The sequence below is a fragment of the Ylistrum balloti genome, unplaced genomic scaffold (genome assembly GCF_031769215.1).
Source record: "Ylistrum balloti isolate Yb309-2 unplaced genomic scaffold, AGI_CSIRO_Ybal_v1 Utg370450, whole genome shotgun sequence".
In the NCBI taxonomy this organism is placed as follows: domain Eukaryota; kingdom Metazoa; phylum Mollusca; class Bivalvia; order Pectinida; family Pectinidae; genus Ylistrum; species Ylistrum balloti.
This window is the reverse complement of record NW_026782299.1, coordinates 3,208,311-3,230,737: the sequence shown is the minus strand read 5'-3', so window position 1 is coordinate 3,230,737 and position 22,427 is coordinate 3,208,311. Positions and strand designations below refer to the sequence as shown.

Below are 22,427 nucleotides of genomic sequence, written 5' to 3'. Positions count from 1 at the left end.
GTATGATACCGACCAAGTCTTTTGTAAATGGTGTCTTGCCCAAGATAACAATCTCGGTATTTTCTCCAAGCTCAATCAATAAATCAGTCTCAAACCTTTTCCTCGGGTGATACTGCAACTCCATATGAATATTGGTAGGATGTTCATTTTGAAGATAGACAAACAGAATATCTTCTTCTTGCGGAATTCGTAATAACAATCTTCCTTCTATTTTTGCGATATTGCTTAGCATTATCTCCAGGTTTATATGTTTATTTGGACGGTATTGAATACCGATATTAGATTCAACCTGAAACTTTTTCAAATTGCCTGATAATATCACGTGACCGTCGAAAGTCCGAATTATTCTGTAGTGTGTTGAAACCTCGATGTAAATGGATTTAATATCGTCCCATCTGAATCGATTTTCCAGGAAAAAGATCCTGTTGGAATTTCGATTCACATTGATGGTACTTGTTAGTTCATCAATGAGGAAAGCTTGTTGGAATGATACATCGATGTTTTTCCAATTCGGTGAATGAATTGCCGCCAGTCCGTCATAAAGTCCGTTAACTTTGTTCCATGTATACGAAACGTGAATTTTTTCTTTGTTTGGCCATTGGAATTCAACAAGACCCAAGTATGGATGGTTGCGATATCGCGCCTCAGTCTTCATGAGGTAAACTTTATTCATGACCTGAGCTGTGTGACTTGAATCTATGCTCCCATCGCTCAGTTGCATTTGATTTACGGTAGAAAACATCAGCTTTGTTCTTCGCCGCAGTGTGAATGTATTATTTATTCCATGCCTGTTGTGCATGTGTTCTGCAAACAATTCTACATTTGGAAGAATATTTCCAGCTTGCGTAGACCTTAGATAAAATGTTCCTCGTTCCATACTTAGTGCATAACCCGAAGAAAATTCTAATTTTAAAGAACGTTTACCTGATGTGGAATGCAGGCGAGTTATTATATCTGACGGTGTACTACTGTGATTCCAAGAGGAGCGGAATTTTCTGGAAAATACTGCGCATGAAATATGACCAGAATTAAGCATTTGCCATCCGTGTTGCTCATGAATCATTCCTCCTTCGTATGTGATACCATAGCCATTTCGTAGTAATCTGAAATTACTGTTAAATCTCCTTCCATCATCAGCATGTTTCCCTGTGATTATGATCGAATCAAGACTAGGAAATGTTGACTTGACAGCGAAGGTCCCGCTTATATCTCTAAGATATCTCGTCCACGTGTTGAACCCTCTCAGATTAACTTGAATACTATTTCTATTCCAGAAAAACTTTGTCATGGTGGAAAGGTCGCGTTCAAAGACATGCATGCATTCCAGTGTAAGAATTTGGAAATTTTTCAACGTCGATTTTAAACTTATTTCACCTACAACGTAAGACAAAGTTATCGGTTTCCTTATTGTAAAGGATGCGGCCAGTTTCTTTCCAGATTTTGTGTGCACATTAAAGTTAGTTAGATATCGTTCTCGATCAGAAATATAAGTGTTAGTCATTGATATAACTCGATAGCCCCTGAAGCGAGATTTAATTGTAAGTACTCCTTTGACATGTATGTTTCCATTTATTCCATCATTACGAAAAGTTCCATTAATTACTACACCTTTGAGAAATCCCCACTGAATATGGATATGTGACCGAAAATTGAAGTTTCCATGTTGGTTGAAATCGGTCTCAAGTTGACCTAGTGGCGATGTTTTCGAAACAGAAAAGCCCATATTTTCAACGTTAAACAAAGCTAATAAATGTAGACGCCGTTCTGGGTTGTTTGATACAGTCCACATGGCATTGGTTCGCACTGTGTATAAAGGATGTCTGGGAAGGAAGTTGGCTTCCAATACTAAATGTGTGGATGGGAATTTGATAGATGTAGTCAGTATCGTTTCTCTTCCTTCATTTTCAAACTGAATTGCATTAGACAATGTATATTTCCTACCCGCTAAAGACAATTCAGACGTTGTACTCATGTTGGTTATGTCCATAAGATAACTTCCGGAAAAGCGCACCCGACTGAAATCTGCAAAATTAACGTCGATGGCACAACGAATTTGTCGTTTTGATGGCATCCGAAATATTGCGGATATAGTATTTTTCTTTCTAGGCTCCCATTCAGCAGTCATTTTGTTTGTGTATACACCATTATCACTTTCGAATAAATCGTTGCCGACTTTTACAATTCGTCCACGGTACGATAGCAAGAGAGACCCAAAACGCGTCTTTCTTGGAAGATTCCCTTTCTTCAATCTAATTGTTAATGAAAATGGCTCAGCGTTGTTCAACATATAGCTAATTGAACTTTCTAATGATCTGTCGTTGTGTGTGTGGCCAGCCAGGAATCGTAATGCTATGTCCTATCAGGAAATATAGATATGTAAAATTATTGAAAACATTTATAGCCAGTATCTAAACATGGTCTTTTCTTTTAGAGTTGTTCCTTACGGGGACTGAAAAGACACTTTCTACGAATCTCAACATTCATTATATATATTAGTGTGATTTTGCAGATACAGTCCAGAAAGAAACTTTGGGTTATCGGTTATTTGCAGAATTAGTTACAGATTATCAAGAATAATTATGAAAAACAATTTGACATTGCAATCTAATTTAATATCTAATAAACGAACCAGATATGGCAAGTATTTAATTTAGATTACCTTGGCAGGGTGGCGATACGTTGAATTAACAGATAAGGTTGGTTCTGACCAAGTCAATCGATGGATCACAGTTGTAGACAATGTTACAATGCGGTCGGTGTTTGTCGAGTCCTCCCCATACCTTACGTCAATCCCAACTTTTGTGTTTCTCGCATTATGTGTAATGTCCAAGCTGACATCAATGTTATAGTGAGTTCTCTTCTTAAATTGTACATTTCTGAAGTGCAAATAAAGGAATGAATAGAAATGAATCCATTATCATTATAGTATGTTTATGTGAAGTAACATCATGCCCGTTAGCAAACCCAAAACTGATGTTTTCGCCTGCATACACATACAGTGTAAGAATTGTGTAATTATTCAATGGAATTGTTCTTTATAGATATTTGTGAACATTTTCTTTCTTTTTTTTATATCGGCATCTTCACTCAGATTGTCAAGAAAGAAAATTAGAATCGATGCTCATTGTATGAATTTTTTCTAGCATGAAAAGTATTTGTATGAAAGAACAGGCAAAATACACATTCGAGTATCCCATACAGGAATCGAACGTGGGTTCCAGGCGTGATAGTTGACTGGCAAAGAAGCATGCTCTGTCAGCTGAATGAAAGAGATCGTATTTAACACTACATATACTTCACAACGATCTGCTCCTTTTTACATTCGAAATATCAACGGAAATGAATTGATAAACGTGTCACATTACTAACTAAGTTCTAAAAGATTCAGAGAGCTTCTAAACGATTGGATTCATTTATATATACCTCAGTTGGGAATTGACTTTCAGCTATCCATTTATGTATTACAAGATTTTCTTGATGCTGGATTCTGGATTTGTTTGTGTCACAGCATTGCAATAAATATTAAGTAAAAAATTGAAGAATTGTGATTTAAACAATAAGAGTAGACATAGACATGTTTACTTAATTTCTTTCTATTTCAATTCTATTTAATGTCTTTGGTGTCAACATATGTCACGTGATAATTTATAACTGTGTATTAACCATGTAAATAGTGATTTGATGACATACCAATGATGATGCTTCAATGATACCTATTGCTTCATCCGTTTGCGATATAACAAATAGGCGTACTTTAGAAAATTACTGTCTAAATGAATCCGACATATCATTTGTTAAATTGCCAGAAAAAAATTAAATGAAAAATATAAGAATGTTAAAATTTAACATCATTTGAATTATTAAATGCAGAAACGATAGTTTCATCGTTTCCCAAAGAACAGAATTCAACAACTTTTTGTGCAAAACATCTTTTAAAATTCTAAAACACTTAAAAGACATCTTTAAACTCATTCTTTCTATAGTTTATCAATTTCTATGTAAATCTTGTTTCTTTCCTAAGGAAAATTACTATTAAGTATACTTACAATGTACCCATGACTTCTGTTAAGTATTTACTCCTAGCAACGTTTCCTTTTCCATTTATGGTGATTTTATCGCTGATTACTGTCGGAATGATGTAGTCAATCGATGAACGTGTTACAAGAGTTCTCCCGTCCCTCACTACTACGCTAGACTGTATTTTAGATTTCATATATGCGCTTGCAATATCGACCTTTGTTTCGTATCTTTTGTTTTTTGCACTTCCGATCTTTCTTACCCTGCCTAATAAATAAAATAATAGCTTGTTAAGTATTAATCGAATGTTACAATACCAAATGATTATCACAATGTAATGATCAGTAACTTAACATGAATATTTGATAAACATGAGTTTAGCTTACTGCCCTCTCCAATGTTCTGGTATATATTTGTGAATGTTCATGTCTAAATATTTTATATAGGGTATATGCAGTAACCACTTAATCAATGTTACTGAGAGACAAAAATGTTTTACCTGCGATTTATTACATTTTATACGAAATCTAATAAGTGTCAATGAAAAAAAAAAAAAAAAAACAGTCGTAATAATGTGAAAAATGATGTAAAATAATTACGTGAATTTAACATTTTTCACGGAAAACACGCAATTTCGTATAAAAAAAAACCCCGCTCATTAACGCATACTAACTCATACTATATAACGTGCTAATTAAGATAACAACATCATTTCTATTAAAATGCGACAATACATATTAACCAAATCGGCTTTCTAAATCTTAAAAGCTTTTACAAGGTCTTACATCAGCATACAGTATCCCAAAAGACTTGAAAACCGATTAGACTTCCGATGGTGTATATAGAAAATGCAAAGTGCAAGCTAATAATATATCAATGATGCATCTCCAAGTACATTTACACACTTATGTTATATGAAGATAAACTTACAAAACAAGGAAACATTTTCTTTGAAGATCTTCCGTAAACTGATGCCGACGGTGGCGGTTCTTCCAGCCCTGTACTCAGCTGACCCATCAAATATAAAAACCTCTCTCTCTGGTGACCGGAAGTACATATATGGTCTGAATTTCACTGCTCTATTGCTTGATATTTTATGGAGTCCGGCACTAGCCCTGTACATCTTCCCTGGCTCGAAACTTATGCTAGCAAGTATTGATCGAATCATGCTTTTGCTGTGTAATGTAACTGTGTCAAATGAGAAACAAATTTAACGTTATTACTTAAAGACATTACACTGATCGACTAGATGAAAACAACGATACTCATGAAAATAAATACTGATAACCTGAAACATGTAAAAAAAAAATCTCATGTCTTCTTAAGTTCAAATCTGGTAATTGTCGTAATTATCTGGTGATTGTTAATAGGATGTTTATATAAAGTGGTAATTAAGATAGGTTACGTCAGCACGCTGTTAACTTTTTAGAAACTATTGTGCTTCTGCTAAGGAAAGGCAAGTTCACCATTATAAAATCTAATGTCAATTCATTGTGACAAACCTTTAGTCGTTACTGGCGATGTCGTTATACCAGAGAGCATCATATCCATGTCAATGGTTTTAAATGGTAGGTAGACAATTTTGCCTTCGAGTCTGATAGGGTCACGTGTAGGAAGACGAAGTTCAAAGGTTGGTGTGTAAATAATGGAATGTCCTCGACGACTGCGAAGAAGTTCAGCATTTACATAATAATCGTGACTGGAATCAAGAGATAATCTGCCGAAAACCCGCCTCAACGAACGACTATTTTGTAAAGCACCTATTAAAAAAAAAGAATATTTATGTAATATCAGTATCTAATCGATACATACTTGTCTATCAAACGTAATAATAACAATATTAAATTTAATTACATTTGGCATAACATATTTATTTATTCTCTTAGCATCATGTTCGTTTCGAGAGACCGTATTTCTAAATTTAATCATATTTTCTGTGGTCGTTACGCAATAGTCAGAATGTTATTCCGGAAGTTGAAAGAAAACTTGTCAAAATGAGCACACAACTAAACAAGTCTACATACACTATATCCTGTATTCTATTTTACTTGTGCACACCAGGTACACTGCATACTTAACGGAATTAACAGACAGAAAATACTATAAGAAATTCACACCAAACGTCTAACATAAAATTGCACTCTTAAAGCATCATTTATGATCTATTCGGGTTTATTATTTTTTAGAAAGATAACACACTAATTGTAGATTATTAATATGCTCAAAAACTCGATTAAGTATTTCAAATAAGGTAAGATAATTTTTTCGAGAGTATCCGTTTACATACGCTGAACCTAAGACGATTAACCTATAAATAGCATATGATGTTTTACCTAAATACATAACGATCACATAACAATAAGAATACTCACCGTTGAATGTTGCTTTTTTCCATGGTGAGAATATGTTCAAGGTAAAAGATGGGTCTATCTTATCCATGGCGAAATCGGCTCCAATACGACGATCTATGTCTGATCCAGGACTGTTAATTTCTAGATGTAATGTTACTGCTTGTCTTGTCTGAAAGCGATTATAAAAAAAAACTTCCATGTTTGTACAGCAAAACAATCTTCATATGCATAGCAGGTTATGAATTTACTGGACAATTTTGTAAGTATTCATACAATTTATATTTATAATTATGGTGTTTATAGGACGAACTCTGCCAAATTTGAGACTAATGCTAATGCTTCGCCATATACTTTTATTCATATATATAATCAGGAAAATATTAACATGGCAACATAATCGTAATTCAAACTCAAATTCCATAAAACTAGGGCAAGCTATGAACAAAAGAAAGATATACGCGGAGACTCCTCAAATGTACAAGAAGAATGGGATCATGTGTTCCGGAAGAGTAAGCGTCTTCTGCTTCATCAAAGACATTCGCCATGTAATCCTTGGTCAATCCAAGTAAGTAATGTCACGTTTTAAAATGAAAACAAAGTTATGTACAACACCGCTTTACTTTACAAACATATTGGAATTTTCTGTTTACCACAGATCACAAAGAAGCATTCTAGGTTTGTACTGTCCAAAGCGCGGATAATTTTCACAAGAGTTGGTTGCATTCACTACCATCTTAGCTCTTATTTAAGATATTTAAAAGATATCCATATTCACAACAATTAGATATGGATTTGCATTTTCTTCTTTTCTGTAGAAACAAATTTTGATGTTGCAGAAAAACTTTAAGATATGTTTCTTAAATTCTGAAGTCAAATATGGGCATTCAGTATTCAGTACATCAAAGCCCTTGTCATCACCCACAATTGCTGTGAATCTAAATGATGTTATGAAGGCAAATAGAAACCAAGGTCAGTAATATCCGAAGCACAATGCATACTGACGAGTTTTGACATATATCTATGAAATATTCCATGGCCTGATTAAAATTGCTTCTTTTTGCTTTCCAAAGTGGAACTTTATGGACACGCACTACTTCCAAATTATTTCAAATTAAGATATTGTATTGTTACCTTTATAAACCTGGCTGCTAGTTTGTACCCCGACATGTTGTCCATCTTTAGTAAATGTATTTTTATATTTGATGATCCGGCCTGTAGAAAAGGTGGCACATCTTTCAGAAGTGAAGTATTTAGAAATTCCAACTCGCTACATAGTTGAAGACCACTTAACGTTGAGACCAAATCCCCGGTACAAAGGCGTTGGGATTGTTTGTTTTTTGTAATTATGATCTCTTCCCTGTGACTATCGTTCTTGATAAGAAAGAACGCCGTTCTGAAGTAACAAACAAAAACCCATGGTTGTTTTACTCGTACGATATCAAACGCTTGTACAAAGAAACAAGTAAAAAAACTTTTTTCAGTTAAAATAAGAGTCACATAAATTAAAAGAAATACAAAATACTGCTATTATCTTTCAAAAGAAATATATTTAAAAGAATTAAAATTTTGCAATCTAGATGTAAAATACCTCTAATATGTGTATCATTATTTCATTGATAAAATAGCGAAAATAGCATACTCGTAAAAATAATCAGCCATACGTTATTAGTTGTAAGACTGATTTTATTAACTTACTTGAAATTGACTATTTCAATTTTTTCACGCGGCATGTCGAGTTCAAGATCTACGTTTCGGCCTTCAACGTATTCGATTTTACCCTGTAAGACTGTACTAGTGTGTATATTTGATACAGCATGAATTCCGCTTCTTGTCACGAAGGCATCCAACGTCATCGAGCCCGATATTTCTAACGCAGCGCTGAAATCAGTTAAATAAAAGCATAAATAATTATCTGTGTTTAATAGATATAGAAATGAATTAATGAATAAATAATTATAAAGTAACGAAATAAATAATATACATTTTTGTAATGCAGAATGCTCCTTCTTTCAAGAATTACCGTACACACATACTTTTCCTGTCCTGTCCTTGAATATATTTGTCATTGTCAAAACTAGCACATCCCACACCTCGCGATATCGTCACCTTTTCTTGACCGAATTGTCGGCATTATGAATTAATCTGACAAATTGTAGAATCTTCTTATATATGTATTTGAATACAACTTCTCTACAAGATATTATGCTGTACAAATCCATATGAAGCATAGCAATTCACTATGGAAAACATTAAATTCACTATCAAATTGTCAATCATCACTACTGTATAGATAAACAATAGATATATTGTTCCACTGACGACACATCTCGCATAACCTTGCTTGATAGCCAGGCTGTTATGAGCTTTTGCGAATCATAGAGGATTGTTAACCAAGAGGAACTGAAAGGTTTCTCTAAGATCAAACCAGTTGAAAAATAAACGCAATATCATTCAGTAATTATTAATTAATTACCAAAACCTGACATCAGCCCCAGCATTACGATTCTACATCAGAGGATACCTGTTTCATCATTTTAAAATGTACCTCGGTTGAATGGCTCCATTTATAGAAACACTTCTTGGGCTAGTGATGAGCTTCCTTATGTCCATCTTTCCTGAAACCTTCACATCAATTGAAACAACTCCATTGACGGTCAGACTTAACGGGAACCCAGCACAAGTCGGTACGGAAAATCTGCTATCCAGAAATTGGACATTTTGTGTTTTAGTGTATTCCTGGTTCTTAGACATACTGATCAACATTTCAAGAATGTTAAACTCCTCACCAAATATTGATGTTCCTTCACTAAGAGTAGTGTAGCCAAGCTCCTGTCCAAACACTCTCACATAAAAAGCTCCTTTTACTTTCTTGACACGTGGTAACTAGCAGCATAAAAAGTTGTGTGTCATTAGAACGCAAGTCATAAGATATTTTATGATGTAAAGTATTTATTTTGCCCTATTTATGTTAGTAATTAGCATTTTTAACTTACCCAAGGGGCACTGTTTAATTACTGTTTTTGAAGTTCGAAGCGCTGACATTAGTAAAACATTTTGGTTGTGTATATGACTAACCTAGCCAATTTACTTACTAATTTCCGAAATAATTCTTTGCTTAGCTGCCATTACTTACATTATCATTCTGCAGTTTCTAGATTAAGACTGCCATGTTTTAACAGAAACCATTTGTAAATGAAACAACTTTTACACATACCTTGCTTCCAATATCCATCATTTTTTTAAATGTCATAGATTTTGTGATCTGTCGAGCAAAGTCGTTGCCAGCACCATCAGAAAAATATCCATTGGGGCCAAAATAAGATTCCAGAAAAGCATCCAAGCCTTCGAACCTTCCGGCAATATCAAGGAGGTTCACAGATCGTCCAAATAAGTCAATTGTTAGATTTGCACTCATTGACCGTGGAACGAAAGATGACGGTGTCCACACAACATTACTTTCAAATGATGAACCAATATTGTATTGCTGAAGAAAAATAGATTTTTCAAAGTTATGGGAAAACTTTGTTTTGTCAAGATTGAACTTGTTTCCAAGTTGAAATGTTGACAGAATGTTTCTTATCCCCTGCTTATGGCGGTTTGATGTTTCATTTAGGTTAGTGAGATGAGACAATACGAACGATCCGACTTGATTAACCTGTTCTACTTCCAATGTTGTGTTGATGATGTCGATGGTATCAGTATCAGCACATTTGATCGCTGCGAGATATGAGGTGATTCGAAGCTCTGGATCCTCCGTCATGTTTGTGAACATCATCAACAGGTGAGAACGCTGAGAATAAAAGTAAGCTTCCAATGATGAACAATGAGGTTTTACTAAACATTGTGCTCTGATAAGCAATATGCAAGAAAGAATATTAACTGAAAGAACCTAGTAAAAATCAATATATTTCTTTCAAACTGAAATCTTTAAGTTAAAAGAATCATTAGTATAATTACTTCGACGAAATAGATATAAACATTTCACCTCCTTATTATGCAATTAGAAGATAAATATATGCTCTAGATGTACAGGCAGACTGTGAAAAAAATGTTTATCCTTATACCGTAATTTCACAGGGAAATTGACGAAAGGCATCGATTGCAGCAAGTCGAACTTCAATCGGGTTTTCTGATCTTGCTAAACAGCTGTTGATTATCTGTACGGTTTGGTTTGGCTGTCCGGTGTTGCCGATGGCACGAAGACTCAGTATAGTCTGTAGTATGGAAAGCATCTAAGTTTCAAACGTTTTAAAGCATTTTCGTATTAACTTTTAGCGACCAAAAAGCATGACTATGATATTTCAAACGAAAGATATGCAGGTATGATATATAGAAACCGTATTCAAGAAACTTACCAATCGTATGTTGCCATCATCTACAGAACATCCAGCTGCAATATTGTTCTGTAGTGCAGCCATTATGTTATGAATATCCACATCCCCATCACACGGTGTACTTCTGCAATAGGTATGGACGAGAGATGACACTGGTAGAAGTGCCTTTCCACTACGCAGAGACAAGAGCGGCTGTAGAGAAACAAGAAATCAACAACGTATAAAACATCTAATCCAAACTCAAATATATCAAACGAGGGCGAACTATAGACAAAGCACAAATTTACAAAGAAGATCCTTTAAAATATACAAAGATAACGAAATCAGATTCCCGCTGGTGTTGCTTCATTCGTGACAAACGCCTATATTAGGCTAAACCAGATAATTATCCGCCCTCTCAGATAGGCATACTAACGAACAGTGAACTTCACGACATATAGAATAGAAGCTCTTATAATCAGAAGGAGATTAGTGTGACGTTACAGTGACTACACAGTCACTTTCATGAGACAAATGACCAGTGTTGAGCGAGTTACTATATGAATAAAATGAATAAAGACTTTTATAAGCGAAGTGGTGAAATATCACAGTGTGAGTATAGAGCTTCTTTTCAGCGAACTGGTAGGATGTAAAACAACTCACATTATGAATATAGGTTTCGAACTCGCTACGATAAGGTGTGGTGTGGTCTTTAGTAAGTAGCACATTTGTTTTGTTTTTTAAATGGCTATGTGCATGAGGTTCTAGACTCATTTTTCCTTAATCAATATTTCTGTCTTATTGGTAGATAAAGGCCGCAGGTTTACAATTCCATAATTTCGATTTTTCTGCCAATGAATGTCTTTTGAACGGTTTTTATAACTAAAGTAAAGTATGAAAATGACTGCAATATATATCTAAGTAAGCTATGTCTAAAAATTGGAATGTTGTAATGAAAATTATCAGAAATAAGTGTGAATAAATACTTCTTTCGAGAGACTTAAACCTAGAAAAATATTCTTTAGAATTAATGCTAAGGCTAAAACATTTCACGGTCTTTTCCATGTAGCCAAGGATTTGCAATCGTAATCTGTTTGGCATGGTAAATTCATACTATTAACACTACATTTTCAACCGGTAAACAAGTTAATTGGGAGTAGAATATCATTTCATTCATTTTGGTGTTGATGCGAAAAAGAAATATGCTGGGTTTATAGCGAGTTGAATATCTAGAACCATTTATTTTATTGTTATTTGGAATTGGTTTGATAGAATTATTTTCGAATTTGCTTGCAGCTAAAATAGGAAAGTGTTTTATGGTGTTCCACGCAGCTCGAAAGTTCAGTCCACGATGCCTATAAGTATGTTGTCACGTTGCCTTTTCGTGTCAGCTACATATCATACATTGCTGTAGGTTTACTACTTTTCTCACCGAACTAGTTTTTTTTCTTTCAGTTACGTTCCCACACTGTGAATATTAACGCAAAAATATATATAGCAAGATGATTCAATGATTGATAGTGATTTTTTCTGGTACAAATCATGTGTTGCTGTAATAATACTAAATAGTGTTACTCTCAGCGAATATCGAGCATCCTCTTTTATCGTTTCTACAGTCAAATAACGCTCCGTTTATCAATAATGCATGTACTCATAAATAAATATGTGTAGACGAAATACTGACCGTCAGTTCTTGAAGCATTTGCTTTGACGGAGACTGCATGAATGTCAATGTTGTAAGCAACACGTTAGCTTCTGGCCCCGTGACGTCTTCAGTCATTATTAGTTCCGTCATAAACCGCAGAGCATTAGTACTTCCGGCTAATGGAATGGCATCAAGAAAGAACTTCCTATATAATAAAAAAAGCAATGTGAGTAATTTGGTATAATTTTGAGGGAATTTAATACTTTCATTTCCATTAAACATTTAAAAATAATTTATTCAAAGAAAAAGAAAACAAATAAAAACAAAAAACAAAAAAGTGACTTTACGCGATGCATTTTCAATGCTTATAGTAAAAAATTTGAATGCTTACGGGAAAAAGGAATACCATATAGGGAAAAACGTTATGGTATAAACCTTTGTTTAATCAACATTTGAAAATCTGAGTATTTGAATCCTGATTTTCAATGATGACAATGATAATTTAGCTTTTATCGATAGACTATGATAATTTAACACTTAACGGTAGATAATAATAATATTTTCCTTAATCGTTAGCATCGCGAATAAAACAGCAAAACGTTAAAAACGCTTAGGAAAAGGAACATGTTTATCTTTCCCGTCAATCGATATAACAAATTATGATCAAGCATATGTACCTTACACGGGGATTTTGAACACAAAAACGGCCGTCGCTAAGTTGGCGATAAACGTCTTTAATTGACTGTATGTCGAGGGTTTGCAGCTTATCGACGAGTTTTGAAAACAGAGCTGTGGATTCTGGACGTATGTCAGTATGAGTGTTTTTACATATTTGCTGTAAGACAGTTTCAACATCCTTGACTGTAGTTTTAGGCTCTTCAGTGCCATACTCATACAGCAATGTCCGATGATTTGTGAAAATACCTGATTGTCAAAAATAGTCATTATTAAGTCTTTTTTTAAATTCCTATCGACTATGATTTGAAAACTAATATTCATAAACTTGATTGATTAATTTATTTCTGTCTCAATTTACAATTCGTACTTAACCTTATAATTGAATTGCACGTTCAAATGCAAATTTCAAATTAGATACAGTAGTGTCAAATAAAAAGATGAATTACATTACATTGCCCGTACACCTGTTTTGTTCTTCTAGGGCCTAGCAGTGATACTAAGGGCCTAACTTGCTGAAATGAGTCGAAATCGGAGTAATCAAGCTATTTTACGTTTTTCCCACGCTTAATAATCTGCTTACGTAACAAACTCCTCCGTGATATTTTATATGAATAAAATCAATGTATATTTTCCCTACTTATCTTATTAATGTAGTCGATGTACTTTGTTATTCCATACTTGGTATATCTACATGCATAATGACTTCAATAAATCTTCAAATATATAATACACTGCTGATAGATATATTGCATACCTATATAGAAGACTGACGTTGATAATACATGAGTAAGCCCCATAACATTCTGACACTCCATAAAGCAATATTCTATATTGTAAATTCAAAACGTGAATTATAATTCATGTCGCACACTACGCAAATTGACTTTATTTAAGATTTTTTTTCTTCCTTTTTTCATGTTTTTACCTTGTGCAGTAGCTGTTGGAGTAGTTTCCTGCACAAACTCAAGTATCTGTATGATCTCGGTGGACGTTACCTTCCCCTTACGAGAGAAAGGTTCAAACAAGTGGCTTTCCACACACCTTGCGGAATTCATAAGCCCATCTGAGGATATTTCTTGCTGGCATTGATGTTTACTATTCATCAATGGTAACGACTGGAACTCCTGTGTTAGATCAAAACGCTTACTTTAACAAATTTCAGGATTTGGTTTCTTTGATTAAACGACTGTGCGAATACTTTCTATACTAATAGTATTCGACATATATATCATAGCATAAGGGAATAAAATTTAACAATGTTTATATAGATCATTTCACCACACCTATCTGTGGCCGAAATATGTAATAGGAGTAGAATAAAATATCAATGCCTTAATACGTTATAACAACAACAATAATAATAACTATACTGTTTAAAAAACAGCAAGAGAATACAAGCATGTGAACATAATCATATGTGACATGAAGCTGGGCGTATTTGATATTCGTTAGATTGCCTACTTGTTCCGTTGCTGTAAATTTTGCTCTCATTTGAGAACGCGACAGTACTTACTTGGATTGAACAAGATTTACATAGCGGGTATCGTCGATGTCGCAGAAGACGCTTACTCTGCCAGAACACCTGGTTTTATTCTCCTAATCTTTCTTTTGTTAATATTTTGCCCTAGTTTCATAGAATTGAGTTTAAATTATGATTATGTTGTCATTTTGGTATTTTTTGATGATTTTTCATAATACAAACCCAAGTTCAATAAAATCAGGACATAATATGAACAAAAGAAAGATTTAAGACTTAATATATCGTTTATATTCACACGGAGGACCTTGAAAGGAGCAAGGTCAAGTGTTTCAGAAGAGTCAGAATACTCTGCTCATAGGAAAATATCATCTATCCATAGATGTGTCCGATACACCGTGTCCTTTTCTCATAGTAGTTTTTCATATTTGAGCAAATCTTTCTTCTTGATGTAATTGAGCCCTTGGAAGCAAAAGGAAGTGGTCAAAAGTTTTATTTCATTATACTGTAAAAACATACCGTCGAAGCGCCATATGGGACTCCATGCATGGCTGTACGGATTTCGTGACGACCAGAACACTTTAGAAGATTTTTTGTCTTCTTTACCACGTATCCACTTTGTTGTGACGATATCACGGTGTATTCTGTGTTACATGTACCGGTGACGTCACTCTAACAATGAAAAACACAGTCTCACATCAATTGTAGAAGTATATTATGGTTATGATGTTGTATGAGATGACCAGAAATGTTAAAAATGACTCTCGTTAAAGATATAGTTTCTGTTTTCATACATTTGCATCTCTTTTGAAATATTTGATAGTACCTAACATGGAAGTATCAAAGAAATTTTCAAAAAGAACCACCTTAGAAATTAAGAAATTAATATAATTCTCGAAGAAGCTGTTGAATGTTTGCGATGCACTTTACACATCAAAAAACATGGTCACATTTCTTTTTCATCAAGTTTCAGACTGTTACATGTTTGTGCAGAGAAGGCAGTGTGCACGTATTCATCATCAAACTGAAGTGTCAGTCTACTGATATAATGTTTTACCTCTTTTAATGTCTTATCTTGATTGAAATTCTCCATGCTGTTCTGGAAGACGGACAAAATTCCACGTTTAACATTCAGAACCCATATTGATTCGTTTGGAGACGCACAAATTCGGTCTATGATGCCGTTTTGGAAGGAAAATTTCAGTTCGTGTTGCTCCAGGTCATCTTTGAAACGTTTACTCCCTTCCGACTTCCTTTTAATGTCAGAACGCAAGTCGATTTCGTACAACTGTGTGTTTTCAACCTTTATTAAATAGAGAAAAATTGTCTAAAGTCCTAAAATTTTCGTTTAATATCTATATACTAGTCGTAATACAGAACGTCTTCACAATGACAGCAAAGATTAACGACCCTGAAGACCAACGATTCACAGTGACTGTTCCTCTCAGGGTAACAGTCTCAATGTATCACACAGGAACAGGTAGAATGTAGTATGTTGTACAAGTCATCACGAGGCACCTCCTCTCACAGTGTCACAGTGGTTTATATCAATGAAATACAACTATGCCCATTATTTGGTAACTCAACTTCGGTATAAATACTACCAGAAGACAAAGTCGGGATGCACTAAATTCTCATCTGTGATGACGTGTGTTGTTGTATGTTCTTCTTGTTTTTTTTATTGTTACTAATTAACTAATATCAGTAATGAAATTCGAATGGTTGTTCTATTGAATACAGAGTACCGGAAACAATCAATATTAGATTTTTGTCGTAAGGGCCACAAATCATCAGTTCCAAGCTAATTTCTATTTGATATATATATTACCTTGAGAATAAAATTACACTTGGAAAGTGCCTCCACCAGAACTGTTGCCGTCACCTCAAGGGCAGACGATCCGTCCAATGTTCCTTGCAGTCCAGTAGACGTTTTAACTTTGTAATCATACTCATAAGTTATTCCTGGGCGGTACCCAAACTTGTATGTTTCTGTCAAAAGATAAACACAATGTGAGCATATCTTGCACAAAAGGTATTTGTGTGTCGTAAGACTACAATGATCGCCACTAACTAACACGAGTTATATACGATTTTCGTTGAAGTTGCCTGCATCTGACAGCCAAACTCACAACACAGAGTTTCGAGAGATGCAGGTTGGAGACGATTGTATCCTTACAATTTAAGGTCGTTATAAAGATCTCAACTTCTTTGTGCGATATGGAGCTAGAGGTGTTTGATGCTCATTAGTGTACCTAGTGGTCCCGTTCTTCCTTGTTCTCATCTGGGAACGTGACATTACTTACTTACAATGACAAAATTTACAGTCATGTTAGGCTTCGCGATGAAACAAGAGACCTTTATCCTTCCGGAACATCTTGGTCTTATTCGTCTTCTTCTTTTCCCGAAGTCATATTTTGCCAGAGTTTCAACGAATTTGTGTTTGGATTATGATTCCGATAACATGCTGGTATTTTCTTTGTTGTTTTTAATGAATATCATTATAATAACAAGAGCCAAACAATAATACGTTTAACAATCAATATATCAGTCAAAGACATCAAGGGAGATAACTTCGCAATTTTACAAAGTATTCAAATCAGTTTCAACCAAGCGCTGCAAATTTAATTGCTTTGAAATCATACATTGTAGTGATTACGTAACAAATACATAAACTGTACAAAAATAAAGGTGTCGTGAATTTTTCACCACTATGTCTACAGAAGTATATTCAAATTACCTTCAAGAGATGATATAAATTTCAAAGTATTTTCATCATTTCCAAAATGAAAAGAAATACATAAACAGATGATGAAGTATACCATCCGTTGAAATATGCTCGATAATTTAAAAAATGAAATTTGTTCAATTGCGGTCCATTTCAAATTTACAGTTGCAGTTAAAACAACTTACCCGTACACGTATGAGCACATGTGTCTTTCCCGTTGTCAATAGGACCTATGACAATAAAAACGAAATAAGATCAAGAAATTTTCAGCAGAGGGTAGAATTTCCATATCTACGCAATCCATTTTGTCTCCGACCGTTATGGCATAATCCACTTGTAAATTATTGAACAGCAATAATCTTATTTTGCTTAAGCTGCAATGATTCAAGTTTAAAGATAGATTGTCTATGTCACTGTTAGTCCAGATAAATGTGTAGTAAATTGACAAGGGTTGTAACTCCTAAGGAGGGAAATTGAGCATAACGTGTTTCAATCGGTCTACTTAGCAACTCTCCTTCATCCAGCATTCATTGTAAAGATAAAACCTCTTTCTTAAAGATTTACAGTTCTTTATATAAACGAGGAAGAAAAGTTCAGTGTTTTTATTCTGGGAAGTGGGAACTCTTGTTACTATAATTCATCTATATGAAACTTGAGATGGAAAGTCTATGTGTTTTCCTAACTAGAGATCATTGAATATAGCCATTTGCTTTAATCAGGGATATGCCATTTTCGTTAATCAAATTTGAAAATCAAACATTCATGTTTATTCCGGCTGGTTTTTATTTGATAAATCATCAGCTGCTTTGTGAAAATTATGAAAATCGAATATAAATGTTTGAGTAAGATATTCGGTTTTTTCATTAAGTGATCGGAGAGATCGTACTTTTGTTCAATGCCGTCTCTGTTGGTTGTTAAATTATAACGTTATTTCTTATTATTCCGATGTGCCAAACAAACCTGTGACAGCTTACGATTGCTTAAGATATATATATATTTAATATTCGACAGTAAATGCACACACTGATAACGACAACAACAATGTAAATGCCATCAAGACAACAACTGTAAATAAGAAGACATATCAGTTTGAAGGAACATCGTGATTGTGTCCAAACACAGCATGAGTACGTCCAAACACTAACGTCATGATTACATTCAAACACTGACGCCATGATTACGTCTAAACACAATATGATTACGTTCAAACACTAACGCCAAGATTACATTCAATCACTAAGCCATGATTATATTCAAACACTTAGCCATGATTACATTCAAACATTAACGCCATGATTACATTCAAACACTGACGCCATGATTACATTCAAACACTAAGCCATGATTACATTCAAACATTAACGCCATGATTACATTCAAACACTGACGCCATGATTACATCCAAACATTAACGCCATGATTACGTTCAAACACTGACGCCATGGTTACATCCAAACACTAACGCCCTAATTACGTCGAAACAAAGCATGATTAATTTCAAATATTAACATCATGATTACGTCCAAACACAGTATGATTACGTCCAAACACTAACGCCATGATTACATTCAAACACTAACGCCATGATTACATTCAAACACTAACGCCATGAATACATCCAAACACTAACGCCATGATTACATTCAAACACTAACGCCATGAATACATCCAAACACTAACGTCATGATTACATCCAAACACTAACGTCATGATTACATTCAAACACTAACGCCATGATTACATTCAAACACTAACGCCCTAATTACGTCGAAACAAAGCCTGATTATTTCAAATATTAACGTCATAATTACGTCCAAACACATATTGTTTTTGTCGGATTTTTTGAAACTGATGTGAAGAAAAAACATTCATCTTTTCTATATCATATTTCTCATTTCCAGTACTCACCTGCAAATGCCAGAGATATGATCGCCACCAAAAGTGAAACTACCTGTAGCTTCATTTTACTACCTTGTTTTGAAAAGTATATTAATCCACATGACAAATGTATGTGTTTACGAATAAAGTTCCTTTCGTGGTGTATGGAATACACGTTACTAAGTTTACAATATATGTGAACAAGTGTACTATGATACGAGAGTACAAAAGTCAATAGCCTAATATCAAATAGCCTTATTAATGTTAATGCAATCTATTTTATATAAATATCAAGTTAGGTATTACTTTCCAAATGATGACTGGTTGCAAATAAAGATAATATATACTGAATATTTTCGTCTGCGGAGAAGACATAAAAATATTGTGATGAAAGTGTGATTATTTCAGTAGCTTTTGAAAAATTTGATGTTATCTTTTCACGAAGCTAACAAGGCGTTTTATAAGCTAATTTGTCTTTTTTTTTTTTTTAAATATGAGCACCTTTACGTAAATTTTGAAATAAATGTATCAGCATATTTTAAAAAAATCCAAATACTTAAAGCTAACATAATGGTGAGAATTACTAGGTTGATTACACAAATATACAAATTGTGATACAAATGAAAGATTCTTTTCAAAATGAGTTACTGAATTCATTACGAAAACATCAAAGTAAGATAACAATACTTGGAAAAGCTGCGTTTACTCTATGGTAAGTAATCCTACAATAGGTCATCGATTACACATGATAGCATTATCAAGCCTTTGTTTGACTTGTATCACTACACATCTTAAATCATTATATTTACAATCGTATATTTTTCATTGAATAGGATAGAAATGTTTTGCCATAGATATTTTTGTGTCTGTGTAGTGTTTCTTTCTAATTATTGCCGATATGCAGTACACATTTTAATTCTAATTTTTGGAAATATAAAATTCTGTCTGTGAATGATTTTTCTCATAATCATGAACTTCTTATTGTGAAATCTGATTTCCGAACATGCATTGTACACATGGATGAAAGAGTGTTTCAGTGAGTGTGAGGGTGTTTGTACGTGTGTGGGGCATTAGAAGATAACACGGGACTTATCAAGGAGTAAAACGCAGCATAGTGAATAATGAAGCATTTGTTTGCTAACAGGTCGTCAGTATTTCACTAAATAGAAAACAGATGTTGAGGACACTTCTTTGTCAAACATCACAAAGGAGGGTTTCAATGTATCCAAAAAAGTTAATGTTCCTCTGTGTTATCATTGTTTAAGTCTTAATGTTATCATGGCTTTAGTTCCTCAATGTTATAATTGCTTAAGTTCCTCAATGTTATCATGGCTTTAGTTCCTCAATGTTATCATGGCTTTAGTTCCTCAATGTTATAATTGCTTTAGTTCCTCAATGTTATCATGGCTTTAGTTCCTCAGTGTTATCATGGCCTTAGTTCCTTAATGTTAGCATGGCTTTAGTTCCTCAGTGTTATCATGGCTTTAGTTCCTGAATGTTATCATTGCCTTAGTTCCTCAGGGGTATCATGGCTTTAGTTCCTCAATGTTATCATGGCTTTAGTTCCTCAATGTTATAATTGCTTTAGTTCCCCAGGGGTCTCATGGCTTTAGTTCCTCAATGTTATCATGGCTTTAGTTCCTCAATGTTATCATGGCTTTAGTTCCTGAATGTTATCATTGCCTTAGTTCCTCAATGTTATCATGGCTTTAGTTCCTCAATGTTATCATGGCTTTAGTTCCTCAATGTTATCATGGCTTTAGTTCCTCAATGTTATCATGGCTTTAGTTCCTCAATGTTATAATTGCTTTAGTTCCTCAATGTTATCATGGCTTTAGTTCCTCAGTGTTATCATGGCTTTAGTTCCTCAATGTTATCATGGCTTTAGTTCCTCAGTGTTATCATGGCTTTAGTTCCTCAATGTTATCATGGCTTTAGTTTCCTCAATGTTATCATGGCTTAAGTTCCTCAATGTTATCATGGCTTTAGTTCCTGAATGTTATAATTGCTTTAGTTCCTCAGGGGTATCATGGCTTTAGTTCCTCAATGTTATCATGGCTTTAGTTCCTCAATGTTATCATGGCCTTAGTTCCTCAATGTTATCATGGCTTTAGTTCCTCAATGTTATCATGGCCTTAGTTCCTCAATGTTATCATGGCTTTAGTTCCTGAATGTTATCGTTGCTTTAGTTCCTCAATGTTATCATGGCTTTAGTTCCTCAATGTTATCATGGCTTTAGTTCCTGAATGTTATAATTGCTTTAGTTCCTCAGGGGTATCATGGCTTTAGTTCCTCAATGTTATCATGGCTTTAGTTCCTCAATGTTATCATGGCTTTAGTTCCTCAATGTTATCATGGCTTTAGTTCCTCAATGTTATCATGGCCTTAGTTCCTCAATGTTATCATGGCTTTAGTTCCTCAATGTTATCATGGCCTTAGTTCCTCAATGTTATCATTGCCTTAGTTCCTCAATGGTATCATTGCCTTATCATCATGGCTTTAGTTCCTCAATGTTATCATGGCTTTAGTTCCTCAATGTTATCTTTAGTTCCTCAATGTTATCATGGCTTTAGTTCCTCAGTGTTATCATGGCTTTAGTTCCTCAATGTTATCATGGCTTTAGTTCCTCAATGTTATCATTGCTTTAGTTCCTCAATGTTATCATGGCTTTAGTTCGTGAATGGTCTCATGGCTTGTGTTCCTCCCTGTTATCATGGCTTTAGTTCCTCAATGTTATCATGGCTTTAGTTCCTCAATGTTATCATGGCTTTAGTTCCTCAATGTTATCATGGCTTTAGTTCCTCAATGTTATCATGGCTTTAGTTCCTGAATGTTATCATTGCCTTAGTTCCTCAATGTTATCATGGCTTTAGTTCCTCAATGTTATCATGGCTTTAGTTCCTCAATGTTATCATGGCTTTAGTTCCTCAATGTTATCATGGCTTTAGTTCCTCAATGGCTTTATAATGTTATCGCTTTAGTTCCTCAATGTTATCATGGCTTTAGTTCCTCAGTGTTATCATTGCATTAGTTCCTTAATGTTAGAATGGCTTTATTTCCTCAGTGTTATCATGGCTTTAGTTCCTCAATGTTATCATGGCTTTAGTTCCTCAATGTTATCATGGCTTAAGTTCCTCAATGTTATCATGGCTTTAGTTCCTCAGTGTTATCATGGCTTTAGTTCCTCAATGTTATCATGGCTTTAGTTCCTCAATGTTATCATGGCCTTAGTTCCTCAATGTTATCATGGCTTTAGTTCCTCAATGTTATCATGGCTTTAGTTCCTCAATGTTATCATGGCTTTAGTTCCTGAATGTTATCGTTGCTTTAGTTCCTCAATGTT

The 22,427-nt window shown here is 34.3% G+C and overlaps 1 protein-coding gene across 1 annotated transcript; it reads right to left on the bottom strand.

Moving 5' to 3' along the window:
* Positions 1–5,505: 5,505 nt before the first annotated feature.
* Positions 5,506–19,169, bottom strand: LOC132554979 (apolipophorins-like). The gene is made up of 16 exons (XM_060219307.1): positions 19,115–19,169; positions 17,392–17,436; positions 16,310–16,470; positions 15,539–15,784; positions 15,001–15,153; positions 13,930–14,128; positions 13,004–13,250; positions 12,366–12,531; positions 10,724–10,894; positions 10,433–10,582; positions 9,583–10,158; positions 8,914–9,251; positions 8,064–8,246; positions 7,500–7,761; positions 6,390–6,537; positions 5,506–5,777 (listed from the first exon to the last, which is right to left on the bottom strand). Exons 1-16 carry the CDS (start codon positions 19,167–19,169, stop codon positions 5,506–5,508), a joined length of 3,372 nt encoding a protein of 1,123 aa, XP_060075290.1.
* Between the last annotated feature and the right edge of the window lie 3,258 nt (positions 19,170–22,427).